The 24,068-nt window shown below is 52.2% G+C and overlaps 7 protein-coding genes across 7 annotated transcripts; 1 reads left to right on the top strand and 6 right to left on the bottom strand.

Annotated features, from left to right (window-relative positions):
- Positions 1 to 865: 865 nt before the first annotated feature.
- Positions 866 to 1,600, bottom strand: xyn1-0 (Endo-1,4-beta-xylanase 1; the record flags this gene model as incomplete). Its single annotated transcript, XM_037325320.1, has 1 exon — positions 866 to 1,600. One exon carries the CDS (start codon positions 1,598 to 1,600, stop codon positions 866 to 868), a length of 735 nt encoding a protein of 244 aa, XP_037177290.1.
- Positions 1,601 to 2,849: 1,249 nt separating this feature from the next.
- ausC-0 (FAD-binding monooxygenase ausC) lies at positions 2,850 to 3,263 on the bottom strand (the record flags this gene model as incomplete). Its single annotated transcript, XM_037325319.1, has 1 exon — positions 2,850 to 3,263. The coding sequence occupies one exon, from the start codon at positions 3,261 to 3,263 to the stop codon at positions 2,850 to 2,852; it is 414 nt and encodes a 137-aa protein (XP_037177057.1).
- A 312-nt stretch (positions 3,264 to 3,575) lies between these two features.
- Positions 3,576 to 4,801, bottom strand: ATR8 (Baeyer-Villiger monooxygenase ATR8; the record flags this gene model as incomplete). The annotated part of the gene is made up of 4 exons (XM_037325318.1): positions 3,576 to 3,835; positions 3,902 to 4,344; positions 4,421 to 4,483; positions 4,518 to 4,801. The coding sequence occupies 4 exons, from the start codon at positions 4,799 to 4,801 to the stop codon at positions 3,576 to 3,578; spliced, it is 1,050 nt and encodes a 349-aa protein (XP_037177291.1).
- Positions 4,802 to 10,758: 5,957 nt separating this feature from the next.
- RPD3 (Histone deacetylase RPD3) lies at positions 10,759 to 12,954 on the bottom strand (the record flags this gene model as incomplete). The annotated part of the gene is made up of 4 exons (XM_037325317.1): positions 10,759 to 11,766; positions 11,815 to 12,356; positions 12,411 to 12,711; positions 12,766 to 12,954. 4 exons carry the CDS (start codon positions 12,952 to 12,954, stop codon positions 10,759 to 10,761), a joined length of 2,040 nt encoding a protein of 679 aa, XP_037177292.1.
- Positions 12,955 to 14,008: 1,054 nt separating this feature from the next.
- Positions 14,009 to 16,864, top strand: rpn11 (26S proteasome regulatory subunit rpn11; the record flags this gene model as incomplete). Its single annotated transcript, XM_037325316.1, has 5 exons — positions 14,009 to 14,074; positions 14,159 to 14,412; positions 14,467 to 15,147; positions 15,881 to 16,799; positions 16,859 to 16,864. The coding sequence occupies 5 exons, from the start codon at positions 14,009 to 14,011 to the stop codon at positions 16,862 to 16,864; spliced, it is 1,926 nt and encodes a 641-aa protein (XP_037176741.1).
- A 576-nt stretch (positions 16,865 to 17,440) lies between these two features.
- Positions 17,441 to 18,222, bottom strand: CGCA056_v010068 (uncharacterized protein; the record flags this gene model as incomplete). Its single annotated transcript, XM_037325315.1, has 2 exons — positions 17,441 to 18,004; positions 18,076 to 18,222. The coding sequence occupies 2 exons, from the start codon at positions 18,220 to 18,222 to the stop codon at positions 17,441 to 17,443; spliced, it is 711 nt and encodes a 236-aa protein (XP_037176740.1).
- Positions 18,223 to 20,450: 2,228 nt separating this feature from the next.
- On the bottom strand, positions 20,451 to 22,067 carry CGCA056_v010067 (Satratoxin biosynthesis SC1 cluster protein 4; the record flags this gene model as incomplete). The annotated part of the gene is made up of 4 exons (XM_037325314.1): positions 20,451 to 21,171; positions 21,222 to 21,562; positions 21,637 to 21,774; positions 21,828 to 22,067. 4 exons carry the CDS (start codon positions 22,065 to 22,067, stop codon positions 20,451 to 20,453), a joined length of 1,440 nt encoding a protein of 479 aa, XP_037176735.1.
- Positions 22,068 to 24,068: the final 2,001 nt, after the last annotated feature.

Genomic DNA, 24,068 nt, shown 5'->3' with positions numbered 1-24,068 from the left:
GAAGAGCTTTACGTGGATTTCCAGTCCTTCTTTGCGGAAGCTCTTGCCCGCGGGAGAAGACCCTCGCAAATGTGCGACATTGTCCACATCAACTGGGAGATCTTCCAGGACAGAGAGTGGATGTCGTTGGAAACTGAGGACAACCGCTTGGAGTATAGCCAGACCATTGATGCAATCAATGCGTTCGGAGATCACTTGAATTGGCTGCTTGAATTGCACTCCAAAGGTCTAGTTCATCCTTCTCCGAGCTCTTCTTCGCTTTCCAGCATCAAAGTTGGGATGAACATTTGCAGGTATGTTGCATTATGACTTCACCTAAGCACACGGCTAACGAAGCCTGTACAACAACAGGTATTTGAAGTGAGCACCGCCATTTCCTGCGAAGCTGGTCAGAGATCAGTCCCACATCGTAATCCCACCAGAAATCTCAGACGAAGGGGTTCGAGAAGAACTACATCAAACACACAACGCTTGAAGGAGGGATGAGAGGCTTCAACTTCCCCGAAGAGTCACGTCACATGATCAGTGTACATGGATGTCGCACGTTTATCCAGAGAAGGCTTAAGACCATGTATAACGACGCGCGAAAGCATAAACTCGAACTATTGGTCAGAGCTTCGAAACCAGAAGATTTGGCGACGCGATCACTTTCCCAAGGCGCAGAAGACCATTCACAATGGCAGACGGTTGATCAATTGAGGCGTAACTGATTCGATATATTTGAAAGTTGTCCGAAATGGGGCGTGAGTGGAATAAATACAAGAGAAAACGATTCGTCTCTTGAGAATGGGTAACCCGCTGCCCGATGTTGAATGAAACGCACGGAAGTCCAGCCCCCAAACACATGAGCAATATGAAAACCAACCTAGTTGGTGGCGGTTTGCTTGGCCGAACCAGCACCGTTCCAAGTCTCAACGGCGATGACCTGGAAGTTCAGCGTGCCGAGGTTCATGCCGTGGCTCTTCCAGGCATTGAAGTGGTTGGCAATAGAGACGGTGCCGCTGGAGAGGCCGCCGTTGCGGACCGAGATGTACTGATTGAAGGTCTGGGTGCCTTGGATAGAAGGAGCGTTGGTGCGCACGTTCTCCCAAATGGTATAGGAGCCGCCGTCGCTGCTCACGGTGCCCTTCTGCGTTCCGGTCTGGGAGAAACCGGCAGAGTCCTCAATGACGTAGTATTCGACAAGGGGGTTGGTAGTCCAGCCGTAGACGGAAAGGGTGGCAAGTCCCTTGGTGATGGCGAATGAGCCCGAGTGCGTGATGGGGGCAGTGGAACCGGGGTTCCAGCCAACGCCAACAACGAAGTCGTCGGTGGTGTCAAAGTTGAGGGTGAGGCTATTGCCCGAGGGAGTAAAGTTGACGGTGCCGCCGGTCTGGTAGTTCTGAACGTAGTTGGTGCGCTCCTCCAGGCTCATGCCACGTCTCTCAAGGGATTCATTGCGGCGTGCAAGCATGAGAGGGTGGTCAGGTCCTAAGAAGAAGTCGGATGGGCCGCGGCGCTCCACATGAGGAGGCAACAGCTCAACCGGCCCGATGGCGGGAGCAGCAAGGCACGGGACGATAACTGCGAAGGCAAAAACAAAGGAACGAACGGAAACCATCTTGAGAATGAAGGACAGGATTGGGCGATCTGAACGTTGGTTGTTTTCGGACTGCCAAGAGTCCGGCATTAGGCATAGGCAAACGCCAGCCCTTTATACAATTTTCTTGGCATCTGGAGATCTCATCATCTCAATCTGCGGGTCAGAGCGATCCCGCTTCGGTAGGGGCAAACACCTCCAACGTTCGTCTTCAATCTCGACGAAACATTCTCTCTTCCGCGCTGAATAAATTTAGGCAGAACCGGAAGAGTGCACCCCTTGTACAGACGAGGAGACGCGGATAAAAACAACGATGGTGCGATTCCACTAGCCAAATCACATCGACGAAGTAAGACCTAGACTCACGCTTTCGGAAGACCATGTCTCTTTGAGCTATTGGCTTTACAGGTTTCCCCTATGAACAGTGAGTTGCATTACCCTTTGGCTCATTAGAGCTGTTGCATTCTGATGGGCTGTCTGAAGAACGTGGAGAAACCACTCAAATGCATACCAACGGAGGCAGTTTAGTTGGGGAGGGCAGCTCGGCAGTCGATTAATTTAAGCATATGCAGGTCCGCATCGCCTGGCCCGTGGCGTCATGAGTGCGGGAGAGCTATATCATCGGCACAACAGCCGCTCAATGTCGTATTTAACGGCTGCGTCAGCATTTTTCTATCTTTCTCACGTATAGATCAGCAGGGCGAGTAACATATTGGATCAACCAATGAAAATCAGAAGATGCTTGTGGAAAGGTATCAGCAGTGAAACTCAGCAGGACGTGTCCACAAACACTGGTTGGGCAATCCTCAATCAAAAGGCTACACCGGCTTCACTTACAATGATTGGATGGCTAAAGGGTGCCAACATTGCCCAGCAAGGGGACCCAGGAAAGCGCGGCTAGGAGGCATGGTTCTAGCGTCAATCCGGGAAAGACGGCAGGGGCTCGGGTGTTGTACGAGTCCTTCGGGGAACCATTGGACAGAGCTTCTAGATAGCTCAGCAATTAAATAAAAGCTGATCGGCCACAGCCCGTACTCGCTTCGTATTCGTCTAGGTATTCCTGTTGTCTCGGGTACAGTAAAATGTTGATTGATGTCTCTAGCTGTGTAGAGCAAGAGAAGCGCCATTCAATAATCAAGATGTCTGAATCACAGCGAAGAACATGTTGAATTCTCTTTTACCCAGATGCTGGACTTATTGTGCTATCTATTGCGACATCTAAGAAACCACCAGAGACAAACTTCCTAGAATACTAGAGACTTTCCATGATTTAGGAGTCTATTACCAACCCATCTAGTTTCCCATCTTCCATCCACACCCCGACAACCTTCTGGAAACTGAGAATACCTTCTCCCCAAAACGACTGTTTAGCAAACTGCTCTTCGATCTCTTCCGTAAGACTTTCCTGGTCCTGGATGAGGCCTTCGCCTGTCAGGTAACCCGGTGTACAGCTGGGAAATGCTGCAAACCAGCGAGCCCGCTTCGCAACTTCTGCTGACCAGTGGTCCTCAGCGGCCTTCTCGACCTCGACGGTGGCCTTCTTTGCATCTTCAGCACCTTCGAAAGTCGCTTTCAATACGTACGCAATTAAGCGAGTAAGAAGGCTGTAGAAGCTGTGCGCATTCTGTGACGCCGCGCCGCCACTCCCAGAGGCGAAGAAGAGGTTGGGAAACCCATTTGACATGGCACCGTAAAGGTTACCATAGTCTGGGCCATCCCACTTGTCCTTGAATAGTCGGCCATCTCGACCATCCAGCGGAGCATTCAAAGCCGACGAAGGGCAGGAGTCGACAAGCCCAACAGATTAGCCCGTAGCGAGGATGAGAACGTCAAGCTCGTGCTCCTGGACGTTTGCCATCACACCGTTTGGCGTATAAGCTTCAACGCCACGACCATGAGTGTCGACAAGCGAGACTTCTGGTCTGTTGAAGAGTGAGAGGTATGTGCCATGGAAGGTTGGTCTCTTGCAAATGCCGGGGTACCACGCTTTGAGACTCTAGGCGACCGAAGGGTCCATCACCTCGGCGTCAACGCGAGCTCGTATCTTTTCCATCCACGGATAGTCGAGGTTCAACATCTTCTTGACATGATCTTCCTCTTCATCCGCAGCGATGACCTCGCCCTTATGACCCAGTGCGGCTCTCATCCCGGTTACTTGAGTCCAGCCATCCTGTATCATATCCTCATCAACCGGCTGACCTGTACATATCGCATCCAGGTTCGCCACACGCTCGTGCTGCCAGCCGGGCTTGTACGCTACTCGAGCCAAGTCCGTGGAGATTGTCTCTTTTTGATTCTGAGGATCAACTTAAGACGGAGTACGTTGGAAGACGTAGGTATGGCCTGCCCACTTGGCCACATGGGGTGCAACTTGAACTGCAGTGGCCCCGGTGCCAATGATTCCAATCCGCTTCCCTTGAAGTTTTGTCATGTCTGGGACTTCCTGGGAGCCGCCAGTCTTGGACCAATCCCGGCGTCCTGTATGCATGACAACCTTATCCGGCGCTGAACTGAATGTGTCGATGCCATTCAATTTTGGGGCATGAGGAGAGGTTTGTATTCCACCGTCAAGAACCAGGAATTGAGCACGAATAGTCAGTTGTTGTCGCCCATGGTTAGGTCCCAGATACTGATCCAGAGTCGCTACCCAACGCTTTACCTCATCGTCCCACTTTTGGTGTTTGATAGTGGTGCAGAATTGGCCTTGAATGTTGGACAGGTTGGTTATCCGTTTGAGATGCTCCCGGATTTCATGGCCGTAGGAACTAAGACATTGTGTGTCAGCAGCGTATGGTATCACGTAGAAGTTGACTTACTTACTACCTGTGCCTTGGCACGTACCCAGTTTCCTCCAGCAATGGCACGTAACAATACCCTTCGATATCGTACGCTACGCCTGGGTACCTATTCCAGTATTAGGTACCGCCAAAGCCATCACCAGCTTTTGACGATGTCGCTGCTGGAAATGCCGGCTTTATTCACCAGCTGGTGAGCTGTCATCACCCCAAACATTCCTCCACCAGCAATCAGGACCTTGACCTCGGACCCGTCCTTGAGTGGGACACCCCTGGAAGCTAGTGCGTCATAGTTGACATAGGGGTCTTTTTCCATGCAAGCGAGTTCTGGGTCACAAAAGTCGACGAACTGCGCGAGTTGGCCGGAGCGAAGTCGCTTTGTCCGCTCCGCAGTGTACTTCTCGACTAGGTGGTCTGGGATCTCCATGGCGTTGGGCTGCAGTGTGTCGAATTAATGTGATTGAACTGAAAAGGGGTTAACGAAAAGGAAGCACGGGATGGGCTACTCAAGTTGCTGTCCTGATTGTGTATTCAACCACAAAACCAAAAAAGTCGATGCGACTCTTGATAGCTGGACAACTACTTCGGCATGGACTTTGGTCTTCTAACAGTGCCGTGATGATGCCTGCTACATGCTGACAGGCAATGTTATGTCCATCTCTATGTCCGCGATGCTATGCGACATGCCTGCTTTTGCCAAGTCGACGTAGAATATGCGGACGCCAAACGTCCCACACTTTTACTCACACGGTGCTTGTAGACGGAGTGAGCCTATGTATACATCGATACTCTTGGCTGGCCATGCTTGTCATTGGGGGCATGTATGTGGCGGTCGATTCGGCTGCACCTGTATTGCTTCACTTTCTGTTCTATCCTCATGTCCGATCAGGGCAAAATGACCATTTTATACATGTATCACACGTAGTTAAGGCCTTTTGAGCACTCAAGTCCGGGCGAACGACTGCAACACCGTCGCCGAGACTATTCCGTTTCAGAACCTCCGTGGCTGGGCTTGAAAATGAAACGTACAACGTTCATTATGCTCCGGGTTGCTCCGATAAGTTCTCTGAGCGGACTAATGGAGGCTATTGTCAATGGTCTTAACCCAGATTCATCTGTTTTGACATATTCTTTAACGCATTTGCAACAGTGCCATAATATTACACCAACGCTGGACAAAGGGTTTCGCACGATTTATGTCTAGTCAGTGACTAGACCTCTCACAGTAAAGCCTTAATGACGGCTTCTGCAGGTTAAGGTAACCACAGAAGCCCTTACTCCAGGCTTTCGGAGCCGGTTCCCGCGGTTTCCAAGGGCCGAAGTAGCGTGGGCCAAGCGGCAGCACGGTCTTGAAGCGGACCCCGCTCCGCAAAGTAATAAAGTCTTGGTATCGCCAAAGGAATTCAATGACGGGGTGATACATTTCCAACAGATGGTCAAAAGTTCTATTTTGTATACGTGATTCAAAATTCAACGTTGTCTGGCACAAGTAGCTCAAAAGAGCGTGCGGATACCTAGCGCCGAAGCCGTCGCACATAGCTTATGACAACGCTTGAGTGACAAGGCACAAGAAAGTAATGGTTAACAACCTTTCATCTTACAAGCGGACAAAGGAAACGGGGCCAGTCCCAATGCGTACATATACCAGACTATGAATCCGTCAGGGTAGGTATTTTGGCGGACACTGTACCACAGTGCAGCAATTGCCCATAGCTTCGATTAGACCTTGATGGGTCATACCAATCTCGAAGGGTATGGCGAGTGAAGAAGTAGCAATAGCCACGCTGCCTGTCTCTCCAGCACATAAACCAGGTTGAGGTTTACTGGAGTCGAAATTGCGTGCAGGCCGGACGACGACACTAGAAGCAATTATTCCAGCCATGGGTTTCATTAGACCCTATCAAGTAATAAGTGTGCGTCGGCAACGACGGTGTAATGTTATCACATACGCCAAGGGCTGTCATCGCACCGCTCTTCGAAAGTATCGACCGAGATGTCGGCATGGACAAGGCAAAGAAAAGATCGGTATTCGTCTCAGGCACGACAAGAAAACCAAGACATCAGACGCATTTAGGTTCATGTACGTTGTGTCTTCCCTATTTGATTCAGATCAACAAACTGACATTGTTCATCAACGGGGATAGCCCTTCCCATTGACAGTCGACGTCTATACCAAGCCTCTCAATGAAGGAATCAAGATCAGCCATCTTAGGGCAGGAAAGATGTTCTGGTTTAGGATTGCTTTCCAGTTTGTCAAGTAGGATGATGGCATCTTCAGTAGTCAAGTGCTTCACAGCTGTTTCGAGAGCGCTTCCACGTTCTGTCTCCATGTCCACGAGTGCCTGGTTGTCTAAACGTTTGTTCACAAATTTTTATCCTTCGTTTATGCCGTTGAAATGACCAGGGGGGCCGGGCTACTGCAAAGTAGACCATCTGCCGCGAAGATCATATGAAGCCGCGCAGATCGCAGCCTTCAGAGGCGTGTCAATACCCAGCCTCTCCTGGAATAAAAGGTTGTTCCTATAGGGGCTACGGTCTATCTGGTTGACATCCGCTTCGGCATCAATTAGTGCCTCGAAGGCAGGCAGGGAATTGGCTTCGATGGCCGCAATGAGTCGTGGGGGGTAGCCAGCATTGATTGCATGGTTGCTTTGTGCCAAAAACCACCAAATCGGCTCGTGGTCATGTTTGATAGCCAGCGACAGAATCGATGGACGTTCCGGTCGAAGGACCCCGGGAAAACTGATGACAATCTGCCACCAGTCTTGGAGCATGTGGAATAATCCAAAGGCGGCCATCGCCTCCAAGGGTCTGGACCATTTGGGAGAAGTGTTCAGATTCCCGCGAATATCCTGCCAATTTCTGAAGGTTGAGCTATCACTTTCGACCGACCCCAGGAACTGCTTGACGATACAACCAAGCTCCGAATCTTTGGTTTGTGGTGAGTCGGCAACTCGCGCATGGTTCAACGCTTCCACTAAGATATAAGAGAGGCTGCCCACCGGCTTTCTATGAACTGGGACAGATTTCCCTCTAAGATACGAAAAGGGAGGGCGTTTGTAATTCTGCCTCCACAATAAAGATGGCGGCCATGATGGATTCCATAGATCATAACTGTCGTTTTCCACTGCAAATTTCAAGGAAGATATCGCAACATTATAGTGCGCGGAGCGAATATCATACTGATCTTTGTTTTCGACATACTCCCGTACAGATAAATGACAGAAACGCCAATATTCTAACTTTGACTCCCCATAACTGACATATGTAAGTAAATTACCACGTATGTTCAGGATATTCCCTTTGCCAAGTGTGTCATCGGGTATGGTTCCGTTTGAGCTGGCGTCCAATTGCATGGCTAACGACAGTTCTCGAGTGTGAAGAGGCCTAAATGCACATAGAACCCACAAGAAAGCAAGCCGAGCCATGTGCACTTGGCCTCGCGGCATATCCTGGATCTGCTCCCAAACGACATCGTATGCAGCTTCGAGGCCTTTCGGGGCAATCTCGAGATGCTTCGAGATGTTCGATTTGCTCCAAACACTAAGCTTTTTGAGCTGCTGTATTTGCAAAGCAGCCGATTGGAACATCCCTTGGCTCTGCTGCCGGAAGACTTCTTTGATTTCGTTTCGAAGGGTTGGTTCCAAGCCGTCCCACCGCCTGTCTCGAGACAGTCTATCTTGTACAAAAATGGCGGTGTCATCTTCGTTGTCTGTTGTCTGTATCTCAATGACTGGCCGAGATTGAAAATGGCGCCTGATATCGTCGTCCGTCCGGCTCGAAAGCAAGATTCGAATGCTCGAGTTTCCTTCCATGAGCTCATCGAAGACAGTCATCAACTCCTCTCTGCTCTCTCGGTCACACTCATCAAGGGCATCGAGTATGATGGTTGTTCTTGAGTAATCTTGTATGATCTCTTCGATAAGGATTTTGCAAGTGAGAAAGTCGAAAGTCTTGCCCTTGCGTTCAAGCTCGTCTGGAAGCCCTTTCAGACGAGAATGGACCTTGCATTCGTCCGAGATAAGATCTGAGGTGAGCTGGCGAAGTATACTCTGAAGGATGTCGCGAGGGTTTCTTCGATTATCTTCATCCCTTTTGCAGTAGAAATACGCCACTGCTTCATGGGATTCACCATATTCTTTGATGGAATCAATAACAAAGTCGATGACTTTGGAAGTGAGATATGTCTTGCCGGCGCCGGCTAGCATATACAAAGTCAGTATGATTGGCATCCAGAGGCTAAGTAGCGATTGTAATACTTACGAATACCGTACAAGATAATCACAGAGGAACTGCTTCTCATCCAGAGACGAAACTCATCCCTGCCTGTGATCCAGTCACAAGTGCCGGGCGTCCTCCTATGGCTGATGTCGTCATGATGCGTTTGAAAAGGGATGTTCGAAATCCTTCTCAGGGTCAATTGTAGTTCGCTTTCATCCATGTGCACAAGAATCTGGAATATTTGGTCGTTCAGGTGTGCCAAAGACGTTTGATCGTCTCCCAGCAGCCCGAGATATTTTTGCTCCAATTGGTGACTTGAAACCCTCTTGCAGTCATTGCCACAATCAATGACCTTTTTGTGTTGCTCCTCCAAACGCCGCGGGATTTCTCCTGGCTTATCACTGTCGAATACTGCGGCCATCTTCCGCATCGTCTTACTCTTGCTGAAAAAAGAGTGACAAAATTGGAGGGCGCTCAAAAGTCCCGAGTAAAGTTCAACTAGCTCTTGATGCAGGTTGTCAAGTGATTGGATGCCCATGTGCACCTCGTCTTTTGTCTCGTCGAGATGCATGGAGTTCCTCGTGTAAACCAGTTCGAATATGCGGCTGGTGAAGAGTAGACGCGGCATTGATGCGAGGAGTTTCACAAACTTGTCGGAGTGTTCGTGTTCCGCAACCAAATGCTGTCTAGAGTTAGCAGCGATTCAGTGTTGGGCGAAGTATGGATGATGAGGGTGCTCACCTGCAGTACAAATCGGAAAGCAGCCCAAGGCAGCGCAGCGTGCACCGGATCAAACGAGGAGATGACGTCGCCGATGCCTTTGAACTTGTCGATCCATTTGACCATGTTATCGAAAAGCGGCCTCAGCTCCCTCCACCTTGTGTTTTCCAGCTTTCAAGGAGAAGCTATGACGGTTCTTTTCAAGCTCTTTCTGCTTCTGCTGTGCCTGACTGATGAGCTCGTCGATGAATTGGGCGTCTGCAATGCTAGGCTGCGGCTCGGCGCCGGCGTCCAAGCCCGTCAGCCATTCTTGGACGTCATCGGGGAGACGCTCGACGGCTTTCGCCCAGAGGTCAGGATTCTCAGCCATTTATGTCGGCCTCGCAACGAATTTTGCTGGTGATTGCGAAATTTGGAGGGAGGGATGGAGGGTGGACGAGAAGGTGTTCGTCTTCGTGTGAAGGACGCAGGCAGAGCTGCCAACCCCATCCCATTGCCAAGATAATGTGGAAATGGGCGGCATGGCCCAAAGAGAGTGGCTGAGTTCGTGAGACCAACCAACCGCTGAACAGTCTACGAATCATCCCTGGTCAGGATCTCTCGATTATGCCCTGCCGTCATCGACGCGATTTGACTGGCTGTATCTAAGACATGGCAGAGAAGCTTTCCCTCCCACTAGGCTTTCTGCTCCCAGCAGCCTGTAAACGCCCAAGACCTAATGCTGCCCTGGTTGCCTGACAAGGGCTGGAGCCCTCCTGAACCTGCTTACTCTTCTCTTTGGAATGATTCTTCTAGCTAGGTGACCCGTCTAGCTGACTTGACTGGTTAGATTGAGTGGTTAGGCGGGGCATGGGACCATGAAGAGTATGTGAATGCAATGTTACGAGAAATTACAGCCAGAAGGCATGGGAAGAGTCGTGAGATAGTTACTGTAACCACCAAACTTCTCGTAAGTGGGTGGTCGTTGTTTAACTAGTAAATGCAGAAAACGAGAGTGAGGAAACAGAGTTGGCCGGACGAAAAGAATCATAGTACTCCAATCTCTCCATGAAAAGCCCCCTTTCCCCTTCCTTGTTGACAGACCATAGATTAAAGGGTCCGGGGTGGCACCCGGCTTCTGATGGACACAGAACTGGAGCAAATATTAATCGGAATCACTATAAAAATGACTGCTGCGCCCTGGCTTCTATGATACAGTCAACGGATACTATGCCGCCGACAAAGGTAATGGAGCAAGAGAGAGTATCACCAGAAAAAACAAACAAGACAAAAGCAAGATCATGACCCCTCAGAAGGTTACATGCCGATCCCTGGAAAAGCCACCCGTTCCTGAACGCCCTATGCTTGGCCTCTTTTTTTCTTCTCAGCACGTGCCCAACATATCTCTCTGGCATCTCGTCATTGCATGCGGCATTTTGATGCGTCGTTAGGGGACAAGTCACCCTACTCCTTGTCCGCTGGCTTGTCTTCGGGCTTCTCGTCCACATCCATCTTGTCTTCTTCGGGTTCCGGCGCCTTTTCTTCTGGCTTTTCGGTGGTCTCCTTGTCCTTCTCGGCAGACTCCTTCTCCTCGGCAGCCGGCTCTTCCGCAGTAGGTTCCTTGGCTTCGGCCTTCTCTGGCTCTGCGGCTTCGGGCTCTTTACTGGCTTCTTTCTCGGCCTCCTTTGCGGGTTCCTTAGCGGCTTCCGTGGAATCCGCAGCCTCTGCCTTGTCAGTCGTCTCTGTTGCGACAGGCTCAGCTGGCTCGGCAGATGGTTTGCGGGATGCAGGTTTTTCTTCCTTATCCTCCTTTTCGGCCACCTTCGCGGGTTCCGCCTCGGTCTCCTCCTTCTTGATGGTGGTCGTGGGCTCGTCAGCATCGACGCTATCCTCCATGCCAACATCTCCATCGCCGTCGACGATCTCCTTGGGGGCTTCAGGAGCAGCCTCCTTTTCGGCAGCCTTCTCCGATGACTCCTCTGTGTCGACGGGGTTCTCGAGGGTAATATCGGCGTCGACAATCGGCTCAGCATTGGGGGCTTCCTCGTCGGCGGCTCCGTTGACGGGCGACGCAGCGCTGCTGTTGACTTCGGCCTCCTTTTGTTTGAAGTCGCGGAACGTGCGCTTCTTTGCGTTACGAGGGCGCGTGATGCCGTTTGCCTGCTCCATATCTTCGTCGTCGCTGTCTTCGAAGTCGGCCTCGTTGTTCGTGCGCTGTTCCCAGCGGCGTTGCGTCATGCGCTCGTCGGGGTGCTCGTCGTCGTCCAAGTCGTTCAACTCGGCCTCCTCTTCGTCCGTCATGCCACCAGGTAGTGGTTGGCGGGGCACATCTTGCATTTGGACGGAGGGAACGGGTTGTGTGTGTCGCAGGTTGTCGATGACGGCAGCCTTGATCTTTTCGAGGTATTCGAAGCTGTTGGAATTCTCCATGTTGGAGGGTCGGACGTTCAACTCGAAATCGGGAGCATAGTACTAGGAAGAGTTAGCCATGTTACAGCGACTGCATTCCAGAGAACCTACTTCGTAGTATTCATTGTAAGGCAGCGTCCTGGGCAGGTGCTTGCCGACGAGAACACCAGTCTCATATGCCCAAGTACGGGCGACGTTACGCATGGTGTAGCCACCACCGCCAAGAACAAGGGTGGGCAACCCAAAGCTCTTGACGTATCCGACGCAGTTGGCATGGCCCTCCATGCTGAGGTTGAAGCAACCCAATCGGTCTCCACTGAGACTGTCACCTCCGCATTGCAGAACGACAGCCTCGGGCTGGTAGAACTTCATGACGTGTTCGATAACGGGTTCGAAAATAGACTTGTACGAGTTGTCGTCGATACCATCGCGGAGGGGGAAGTTGACGGCGTAGTACTTGCCGGTACCGATGCCGATGTCGCGCAGCTCACCAGTACCAGGGAAGTATTCGCCGTACTTGTGGAAGGAGACGGTCATGACACGGTCGGTCGTATAGAAGGCCTCCTCGACACCATCTCCGTGGTGGACGTCAATATCGATGTAGAGGACGCGCTTCTTGAATCGAAGGAGTTCGAGGATACCGAGGACAATGTCTGTAGGCTATTAGCTGGCGCGCGTCGCGGGCATGATAGAGTGGTCTTGTGTACCGTTGACGTAGCAGAAACCACTGGCTTCGCTCTTCTTGGCGTGGTGGAGGCCACCAGCCCAGTTGACGGCGATGTCGCACTTTTGGCGGTTGAGGCGGGCGGCGCCCTCCATGCTGCCACCGGCGCTGATGCCACAGAATTCGAAGAGGCCGTCAAAGACGGGACAGTCGTCTCCGACGTTGTATTTGCCTTGCTCCTTCTGATAGGCGTCCATGTTGTCGGGTGTGACCTTTTGCAGGAAGTCGATGTATTCGTCCGTGTGGAATTGGGTCATTTCACCCCTAGTCGCAGGCTTTGCGCGCTACAAATGACAAGTTAGCAGCAATCGCGTCGCTTTCGCAGGCGCTTGACGTACGTAGATCTCCATGTTCTTGAACAGGTCGTAGTGCATGATCAGACTGTGGGCAAGGCGAATACGGTGCGGCTTCATGGGGTGACCGGTAACGTAGGCATAGTTGCCAATGTCGGAGTCGTAGAAATATGCGACCTTCTTTGGGGACGACGAAGACCCATTGGCCAGGGCCACCGATCCGAGAGGTGACATGGCGTCGGTCGTTGGGGATATTCTGTGGTTGTGTAGTATATTCGATCGATCGTGATGATTGGAATTTGGTGGTGGAGTGGTGGTGGAGGGAAGGATGGGAAAGGCGAGCGAAGGCTGCGCGTGGGCGTGGAAGCTCTGATCGGCAAGGCTGGGTGCACCGAAAAAGTCAGGCCAATGGGCGCCACGGATGACAGGCCAGGGGTGTAGGCTGTTGGAGGAGCTTTTCGTCCAATGAGGTAATTGGACCACAGCGAGGTGAGGGACGGCAGATGAGATATTCCGACCAACAGTGTTGTTTGATTCGTCAGCAGCAACTGGGAGGTGCCAGCCGAAATCGCCCAATCAGGATCGCCGGTGTGGAGGCGGCAAGGAGCTGATGATGGAGGGGCTGAAAGGGACTCAGGTACGTTACCGGCAGAGCAGGAAACATATCAGGCACTCTGTTCATTTTCATAAAAGTAGAAGAAAAAAATGCTCGCATTATTTACGTCGTTGAAATTTCTTATTCAAACATGAGATTTGTTTTGAACTTGCTATGATTATTATTTCTAGGGGAAGCATGGCTCCGGATGAAGTAGGCGGTGTGGCTAAGGCCTGGTGCATGTTCGAATGCAGCCCACCTGTGGCTTTGCGAAGGTGATAAGCCACAACCCCTCGCTCTTCGTACTTCGACATGATCACTTAATAATCGATCCACGACGCGCAACAAGCTCAAAATAATACCTGAAGTCAAATTACCCAATCGACAATTTACATCATCCAGCAATAATGGTTATTTCAACGTGAACAGTTGATCAAGAAAATCAAGCGCCTCAGCCACACGTGACTGTTTGTCAGCTGTGCGGTACGTACCGGACCGGGCTAGCTCCGCCGGGTCCTTTTTCGCCAGGCTGCTCAGAGCTGTCGTCAACAACACACGAGCCAGCTGCTTCCATCCAACTCCATCACCTCAACCGCCTCCCTCCGCAGCCTCTACGAACGAACACCGCCCAACCCGCGACACCCCCAATCCGAATTTTCCACCAAACCCCTTTATCATACCCAGATCATCACAATGGAGCGCTTCCGCAACATGCTCCAGTCCCAAGGCCTCGGTGGCCTGGGCAGTCAGCCCGGAACGGTAAGAGCATCCCACCTTCTGAAGCTACCAGGATAGCTCCGACGACAGCATCGCCCTCGACCACGTGCTGACTTTTGAACGCAGGACAACACACAGCTCATCGATAACTCTGAGACCGTCTACATCTCTTCCCTCGCCCTCCTCAAGATGCTGCGACACGGCCGCGCTGGTGTTCCCATGGAAGTCATGGGTCTGATGCTGGGAGAGTTCGTCGACGACTTCACGGTGCGCGTGGTGGATGTCTTTGCCATGCCTCAGAGCGGTACCGGTGTTAGTGTAGAGGCGGTCGACCCTGTCTTCCAAATGAAGATGATGGACATGTTGAGACAAACCGGAAGGTAGGAATGCACCTCGACGCGACCCCGAAGCCATTACTGACTAGCAATCGACAGACCCGAAGCCGTCGTCGGCTGGTACCACTCCCATCCGGGTTTCGGATGCTGGCTTTCCTCCGTCGATATCAACACGCAGCAGTCTTTCGAGCAGCTGACCCCTCGCGCCGTCGCCGTCGTCGTCGACCCCATCCAATCCGTCAAGGGCAAGGTCGTCATTGACGCCTTCCGCCTCATCAACCCCCAGTCGCTCATGCTTGGTCAAGAGCCTCGTCAGAGCACAAGTAACTTGGGACACCTCAACAAGCCCTCAATTCAGGCTCTGATTCACGGCCTTAACCGACACTACTACTCGATCGGCATCAACTACCGGAAGACGGCGCTGGAGGAGAACATGTTGATGAACCTGCACAAGCACGTTTGGACCGAGGCGTTGGAGATGAACGACTTCAGGGCCGAGGCCGACTGCAACAAGGAGCGTCTGGAGCGTCTCGTCAGTCTGGCCGAGGGCTACGAGAAGCGCGTCAAGGAGGAGACGGAGCTCACCAAGGATCAGCTCAAGACCCGCTACGTCGGCAAGCTCGACCCCAAGAAGCATTTGGAAGACGTCGGCCAGCAGTTGATCGAGGACAACATCGTTTCCGTGTCGAGACAGATGATCGACAAGGAGGCGACGATGCCCAAAAAGGACGGTGCCAAGGGCCAATCAAACGGCGATTCGATGGACGTGGAGGAGGAGTTGTGAGTGGAAACGGGCCACAATTCGGGGGCGGTCCAGAGGCGGGATACCAGGACTTTACCGGAACTGTACGATTAGGCGTTTGGGTGGTTGGGAACGCAACGACTAGAGGCCCCGCCAGGCATAAGACGAACGATTTTACAAACCAATTGCATCGGATTGAAGGATAACCACCGTGGTCGAGATGATTATGAACGGTTCTTTGTTCATCACGAGTTCCAGTTCTGATATTCTCCGCTCTTCTCTCATGACTGACAATGGTCCAGAACAACGTAGAAGCGCTACTATTACTCCATTGTCCATAGACAGCGACAATGCTCAGACACTCTGTCAGTGGACGTGTATCTCTCAAGCTTTTACTTATATCGTGTACAGCACCAACTTGAATATGACAGAGACCAAATCGAATCGCGAAAAACGTCATTGCAATCTTCGGCAACAAGCACTTTGTCAAACACCCCTTCTCCGGAATCCCTCAGACGTCCACGGGATGCGACGTCGCCATCGTTCGAATACTCTCAGCCGTCTGTTTTGTCTCCCCCGTCTTCGGCGACCCAGCCAGGTCAGCGAAGATCATTCCACCAGATCTGCTACACAGTCTCCAGGCAACGACCGCGTGAAAACCTCGAATATCTCTCGCGCTGAGAAGATTAAAGCTTTCAGCCTTCTTCCGATTCCTCCATATTGGCGATACAAACGGCGCCCTCCCCTACCCTCACCCAAGTCTGACTACAGCTACCAAGCCTTCCTACTAGAGACCTCCGCAACCATGCAATATGCTCCATCTATCGCAGACAGTCAGTACACCGATGTCTCTCTCCCTCCATCACCGCCTCTTCGCATGTCCAGATCAACCTTGTTCGAAGTACTCCACCGTATCGGGCACGCCTTCTCCCATGTGCAGTACGCCGTCTGCGGCACGGCCGCCATGGTGGCTTTCGGCTTTGACAAGCGCAAGCCGACGCACGTTAGTATCGTCTGCCCGTCCCACACTAGAGACGTGCTGGCTTCATGGGCCGTGGCCGGCGGCATGATGCTATACCCATCCAAGCCCAACGAAATCGGCGTGCCTGTTGACGGAGACACGTGGATGATCCAGGTCAAGTACCTCGAGACGGACGATAATCACAGGTTCGAGCGGCTGAACGCTTGTCACTTCAACTTTGGGGGTGACGAGGTTACCACGGCGGTCTTGACTCCGGCAGCTCAACTCGAGCAGATTGCCCAGGTGTACATTGACCCGCGGTACAACCAGAGCTGGCGGTACAAGGAGAGGTTAGGAGGCGATGCCATCTGGCTGTTGGAACAGATGTGTAAGGAGGACGTGCACAAGGTTGGGATGATTTTGAGGAATGCGAACATCCCGACGATTAGGGACCAGAGGTTTTGGCTTGTTTTCACGACGGCGCATCCCGAGGCTGTTGGATTGTTCTACGATGCTGGGTTGAGGGATGAAGAGGAACAGGTGAGTCTCAGCGAACGGGGCAACCGAAAGGAGTATGAGCATCAGCATGAGCAAGACCATGCACATACGCAAGAGTATAAACAAGGCCATGCGCACACGCAGGAGTACGAGCAGTATGAGCAGGAGTACGCGCACGAGTATGAGCAGGAGTATGAGCGGGAGATTGAGCAAGAGTATGAGCAGGAGCAGGTACGAGTCGAATCGCCTGTGTCGCCGCATGATCCACCTCCAGAGCAACCCCGACGCAGAGATGAGAGCGGGCGTTCGAGACGCAGATCATCTCGGGTCCGTTCCCGCTCCCGCACTCGCACCGACCAGGGGCCTCGCCGCCGGCGACGGCCTTCTGAATATGGGCCGATCTTAACTCGGGCAGAAGAAAGGCGGGTTGCCATGGACAGAGCACGGGCTCGGGGCCAGGTCAGACGTCGCAGCTCGCAAGAGACGACCAAGTTTTCTTTAAGTGGTGCTCTTGATAGCTTGCTCGGTGGTGGCCATCGGGATGGGTACAGAAGATGATCGCTTGGTAAGTTCACCTTTCGACTTGTTGGAAGATGTGCAATTGGGAAATGTTTTTGACTCAAGTTGTCTGATTGTTTTACCTCTGGCTGAGGTTCCGCTGTGTAAATGATTCTACAAAGGAGATGATTCCGAATCCCCTTTCTATGGTGTATGCCCGCCTTTGATCATCCTGTTCCCGTGTATGATCCCCTTTCAGAAAACCCGCTTCGCTGGTATAACAAATGAAACAATCCCTTCCAGTACCCGCCGCCCTGAATCCCCGCGAATTGCTCCGCACATGTTCGTCGTCATCCATCCCGTCTATTACTCCATTACTGTCTTCCGTATCCGTGCTGGGTGTACTGCTGTCCGTATGTCTGCTGAGGGTATGCCGGCTGGTACGCCTGCTGCTGCGCATACTGCTGCTGCTGTTGCTGGTGGGTGTATCCCTGGGTCTGCTGTACGTACGCCGCGGTCGCGTACCTCTGCTCCTCGCCGTTCTTCCTCTGCTCGCGGCGCACCTCCTGGATCTGCACGCTCTCGACGCTCTGGTCCTCGCAGCGGCTCTCGAGGGGCGCGGCGTCGTGGCCCATGGCGCCGCGGCGGACGCCGTTCTTCTTGAAGTAGCGGAAGTCGAGCCAGGCGATGATGGTGGCGTAGCCGGCGACCATGGAGAGCAGGATGCCGAGGACGACGACGACCCAGCCGATGGTGCAGGAGGTGCCGATGCAGGACTGCTGGGTCTGCGACTGGATGCCCATGTAGACGACGGCGGCCCAGAAGACGATCTCCATGGCGTTGAGGATGAGGTTGGCCTTGAGCGAGGCCCAGCGGTGCAAGGCGGGGACGTGTTCGGTGAGAACTTGGTAGAGGATGATGGCGAGGGACTTTGCGGACTGTGGGGAGGGAGAGAGTGTTAGTTGAGATGTTGGTTTGGGGGTGAGCATAGTGGTAGGAGGAGGCTTACCATGCCCAGTGCCATTGTGCCTGATCTACCCCTGGGACGGTTCGGCATGAAGATGCGTGCTACTGAGAGACCGAGGGCCGCTGCTACAAGGAGGAGCTGGACCATGTGGATGGGGAACTTGAGTTTGCTGGAGAAGAGGGCGTTCATCTTGGCGGTGTTGGTGTTGGTGATGTTCGAAACGGGGTCGGAGTGGGTATCTTATTGGTGTTGAAGGTATCCAAGATCGGTGATGTTCGGATATTTGACTCTTGCAAGGCAGATGGTAAAATTGGAAGATTTATGAATTGGAAATCTTGAGCCTTGAGTCTTGTAGGCTGGGTTGAGTTGTCTTGTCTTGAGTGTCTTGGTGTTCCTCCAAAAACATCAACACATCGCCGGGTCTCACGGCCGCCTATATACCAAGACGAAATCCGCATTGCATCTTTTCCACGTATTCGGTAGAGTTTGATACCTCAATTCCCATAACACCGGGCCTTTTCGCTCGTCAATCTCCAGGGAACAAGCACAGCCATCAGCCGCAGCCTCTTTTTTCGGCGGGTTTGCGGGCTGGCTGGAACGGATCTTCTCGCGCACCATTTGCAGTGGTTCTGTTTCGGTCTCGGTTTTTAGGGGCCGGGTTGGGCAACTGTGGTTATCTTACGCAGTAATATAAACAAGGCCAGACACTCACTGCGTTGGCGCTAATACTGGATAACGTGCTTCTTCTTCTCCCTGGCCCTGCACAAAGTGGGAACACAGCCCCAAAAATGGTCTCTTCGGTCTCGGTTTCCCACGCATAAGCCACCGGCCGAAGTGGTAGTACTAACATCTAAGCATACGCGTATCCACCGAATAGAGTTAACCCATGGATGGTCTTCCCCCCCTACTGACGGATCTGCCCTCTCTTCGACTCATTCTTCGAATGCTGAGATTTTTTTCTTCTCATGTCTGACGGGATCCATAATTTCCCGCCCTGTCCGTCTGTCAAAACTTCACTGCCGCCTGCCAAGACGAGGTGACACGTCTGCAGCGCCATCAAGGCTGGGCCCAGGCTTCTGGAACGACCGCACACTCTCACACCCGCACCCCTGACGGGCCCCGTTTTCTGGGCTCTGGTGGGCAGCAGATTGGCGCGGAGTATCATTTGGGACGATCTGGCGGGCCTGGTTGAGTCTGCCTCTGCATGGGATGGAAATGCGCCTTGCGCTCAGGTGTGGGGGGAACATGAGATTTCTGGTATTAGAGAAAGCGAGGTGCATGGGGGCTGGGCGCTAACAGATGAGTCTGAGGCTCGGTTTCGATGTTGATTGCCAGGAGATTATTGATAATCAGAAAAAAGGCTCTCTGTTGCAGGATCCGGTTTTTTAAGAAATTTTCTCCCGGATGATGTTGGCTTTGCCACGACGGACGGCCCCTATGTCTTCCTTTTCACTCCGAACCCTGTTGTTCATGAATGCGGTTGGCTCACATACGAGAGCACGTCAGATTTTAGGTTGTCAAGAACCAGGACTTTTTCTTGTTATCTATTCGACTTTCAATAATTCATACTTCATACTTTCAGCCCGTTGGAAGTTTCTCGGTTGGCGTGGTTGATGACCTTCCCTCTTGGTTGATGGTGTTCTGCGTTGTCAAGGACCTGCAGTGCCGTTTTCCGGGTTATCCACAAGATTTCCATACGACCCCAGATGTTCGTTAGGCAGGGAAGATGCTTATTTGTAAGTTTAATGTTGCCAGCTGACTTTGAGGGTTCGTTACGCCGAGTAGAGGTTGCTGACCGGCAGTTCGGATGTTCGGATCAGGTATCGCAAGTTCGGGGTTCCGAATCGTGAGTCCAATGCTCCCAACAGCATCGACGGCCAGCTAGCAGCGAAGACTTTAGGCTGAAGTTTTCCACTCGAGTACGATCCAATGAGATCCAGTTCTTCGTTCGAACCGGTAACGATATTCGCTTGCGTCCAGCCTTTTGAGTCTCAACGTTTTCACTAGCGTGAGGTTATCATAACCATGCTGGCTGTTTCGTTCGTTTTCATATCCTTCACCGATTTTCTGCTAGACTTTAACAGTATCGGAAGCAAATTTGCCCATTGGATTTCCTTCCCAAATGCGAGTTTGGTCATGGACAACTGACGTCTCTCGTCAGTCTTCTTGTAGCACCATCAAAGGTTTTGTCCAACACTTGTGCTAATGTCTCAACAGACCAGTAGCCTGACCTCGCCAACATGTTTTTTCGTAGTGGCCACCTGGAAGCACCGTCCAAATCCCGCATACGAGATACTCCCAGAACTGCTCTCTGGACGCAATAGATGCTCACATGGCAGGTTTAATCCAGGAAGTTGACGGTTTGGGAGACTCTACTCCCCACGATAAAATCCGAACGGTAGGCAGGCAAACACCATTCATGTCGGGCCATCCTCTTTGTCTTTCGGGCTCACGTCTGTCGAGTCGCCTGCTTTCGGCTCACCCGACGACTCCCAAACGACAGCCCCAAAATAATCACCCTGGCTCTGCCGGTTGCCTCTGTCCGTATGCCGCCTCGGTGGCGGCTTCAGTGGCGTGGGCAGCTCCGGCTCGTGCCCCGGCGCCTCGAGCATGAGAAACTCGACGCCGTCATCCGTATCGACCCTCGTCAATGGTAAAGTCATCGACATGGCTGCCTTCAGCTCCTCTCGCGTCTTGAACGTGTCCCGGGTCCTTAGTTCCGTCCGCGCTTCGTGGGCTTCGTCGATATGTATCGCAGGTGGTATCGTCACCCCAGACAAGCTCCTGGCATACTCGTCCACGACTCTAGGACTCTCCACATCCTCGATCTCGTGCTGCGATGTGTGAGAAACAGGTCGTGATCGCCTCTTCTGCGAAGTGGTGGCGCCATCAGATTGTGTGTACAATTCCGTGTCTGCACTGTCTTCAAGATTCCTTTGCACGTAAGTCCGCTTAATTACTGGACTCAGACTCTGGGTGCCCAGCAACGGTCGCAGGGTCGGTATGCAGACGCAGATGATAGCACAGCATAGTTCTGTTATCGACCAGATGCCGGCGACGACAGTATTGTATGTCGGGTCAGTCGATGTCGCCGACGACCTGAGTGTTGTAAGTCGTATAAAGGATATCGCACACGTGCTGTCACAATCGTTAGCCAAGCCCCGAATCACGTCGCCAACCAAACGTACAAGAAGCCGAGACCAAAAGTCGCCATGAGAACGATCTTCTGTCTCAATGGCACAGCGAGCGTCCTCAGGAGAGGAACGGGCATAACGAATATGATGATATCTGTAATGAGGTTTATCGCCGATCCAGCATACCACCAGTCTAGCAATTTGAAGCATTTGCCCTTGACCGAGAAATCCCACAGGGCTCGTAATGGAACGCAGGCGAAGCAGAGCGACACCACCTGCGTGAACCCGAAGGTCATTATGAATATTAAGAATATGTTGCAAAGCTTTTGAAATGGCGGCAGCGGAAAGACTCGTCGGTACTGGAGGAGAAACGTGGATTTGATGAGGGGCATTGCCTGAATAGTGTTTAGTGATCGTTCTTCTCCCAGGATGGTTCTTGTCCATCGGAAGCTCTGGTTATGCAACTTACCGCTTGGTATACGGCAACAGCAGCGATGGCAATCTCTTGCGTTTTCAGGTAGTTTTCGCGCGTGAGGTTAGCCTTATGGAGGCCATCTCCGTAATCTGTGTTGATAAGCATCAACAGGCCGGTAAGGAAAACAAGGACCTGCCAGTCCCGTCAGCATCGTCGCTCCAACCCAAATCGCACAAAGTACGTACGTATGAGAAAATAAGGGCAGTGTCATCAGGTCCCCATCTTCTTAACCTCCACCGTCGGACGTATATCCTCAATGCGGTGACGACAGACGCCAAGAACAACGCAGTCAACGTAACCCCGATGACAAGCGGCTGTCTCGTTTCGCTGGCATTCACGGGTGGCAATGTCGTGTTTGTCACTACGGGACTGCCACCAATTTTCGGTACCGTCCCCATTGTCGGGTCGTCGTCGGTGGGATCCATCGTTGTTCGCCTTCTTCCCCGCCCCAAGGGAACCCTCGCCCGCTGCGGGGCTCACGTTATTCGAAGCCGAGAGCGATGTTTGAACGGTCTGCTCGAGGGATTGCCGCTACCGTTATACCATCTCGTTACTGATCACAGGATCGAGTTGATCTCTGGTTCATCTTTTCGCTGTGAAGCCAAGGACAAGCGTAATCACCAGCATTCGTAAGGCTTTGAATGTAATCCAAAAGGAACGCCGCTTGGTTTTTGCTGGACGGAATTCAACCTTTGGAAAGCGGATTGCTAACAGCCGGCACCGAACCGCTCCCACAGGCATAGCCAGCAGGTGACCGGTGGGTGGTAACGTGTGCCCAGTGCTCGGCGAGATAGAGTTGCCGCTAGATGCAAAGTTGCCCATCCCTCCATCCCACGAGGTCTCAGACGCGGAGCATGGATATTCTTACGATCCTTGTGTCTGCCCATGACTCGAATCCGGTTCATTTCCAGTTCCCCATGAGAGAATACATATCAGATCGGCATACCTGCAAGGTCACTGGGTTTCGACTACCCGGTCAGTTGTGAAGGGGAACATGCAAGGCAGTGGGATACCGTGTGTCGCCATCGCCGGTTCATGCGACTTCCAGACTCGTTCGGGCGAGACAGCTTCCATGACCGGCTCCGAGAACCATCCTAATCTCATGATGGTTTCGTGCATGAAATGGTCCAGCCAACATTGGTCCAGTTGAAGGAAAGTATAGAAGCAGTCCAGGCGTGCCAACCTCCTTCGACACAGTAGCGCAAGCAAGAAACGACGATCAATTTCTCTGAAGGATTCTGCCTTTGGCTAGGTTGTTTACCGGGTGTTTCGTGTACAGAAGTATGCTTGACGAGAGTTCAAACCTAACATTCGATGACGTTCAATTGGCGATGAGATGCTTACCGCCAATGGGCGTCTTCGTCCGGAGGTTGGATAGGACGAAATCGTATCTTGTTTGAGAGTCCCACACCCACCCGAGCCCCGAACGGGCCTTCTCCGGTGCTCGGCCCCATCGGCTCCGCCTCCCCGGCGGGTTTAGCTGGGTGGGAGGCGAGTGACATGAAAGCTTGTGCGAGTCAGGTTGCGAGAAGTGTTGTGTAGCTCGGGAAGTTCGGCGGTGACTACTTGATTTGGACGGCCGTCGAAAGCGGTAGGTTGGCTGTTGTGAATACGTGCCTGCGGGAACAACAAGGAACTTATTGTGAAGCTTGCGAGTCGTCCAACTTGATGAACTAATCAATCTCTCAGTCTGTCTCATGACACAAGTTGCTTGTTCTTAGGTCTGTGTTGGATGTAACAGGTTCAGGGCTTGAGAGAAATATTAGTTAAGCTGCATGGATAATGAAGGAGTCGTGTATTGCTTCTTTTGTCCCGTAGCTGACTGCAGTTGTCTCCCTGAGTGTACTTTCTCGCGTGGCCACATCTTGCGTGCTGTCTTTAGTACAGCTCAAGACCTCGGATCTAATTCCGAACCCAGCCTCTTTTTCTCTGATACGCCAGGTTCTTTTCCAACAAGAGCATCATATGTTCAGTCATAGCTGACTTTCCCTCATCTGCCTGCTCCTGTGTCCAGCGACCTTTGACCGCCCTACTAAAGCGGTTTCCACGGTCGTACAAGTCGAAAGATTTCTCATCAGGCATCAAAAGCTTGAGAATGTCATCCAGTGGTCTACCACTTTCTATCGCCTTAGATATCATCGGCCGGAAATCTTTATACATGATCTCTGCGGTCATGCAGGCTCTGTAGGTCCAGTTTTTGGATTTGGACTCTTCCGAAGGCTGAAAAGCCCATGTGTTTGTAATAAGGTACGTGTTGTAGACGTGTAGGGTTGTGAGCTTTTGGAGATTCGTCGAATCGGCTAAAAGCTTGGCAACCGAGAATGAGTGAGTCCGATAATTTCCACCACCGCCGCTGTATCTGGGCACCAGAAAGCCTAAGTCGAGAAAATTCTTAAACGTGATAGATCGCAGATAGCTCCGGTTTT

Source organism: Colletotrichum aenigma (assembly GCF_013390185.1).
Source record: "Colletotrichum aenigma strain Cg56 chromosome Unknown KSG_Cg56_contig06, whole genome shotgun sequence".
NCBI lineage: Eukaryota > Fungi > Ascomycota > Sordariomycetes > Glomerellales > Glomerellaceae > Colletotrichum > Colletotrichum aenigma.
This window is presented reverse-complemented; position numbering and strand designations above follow the sequence as displayed.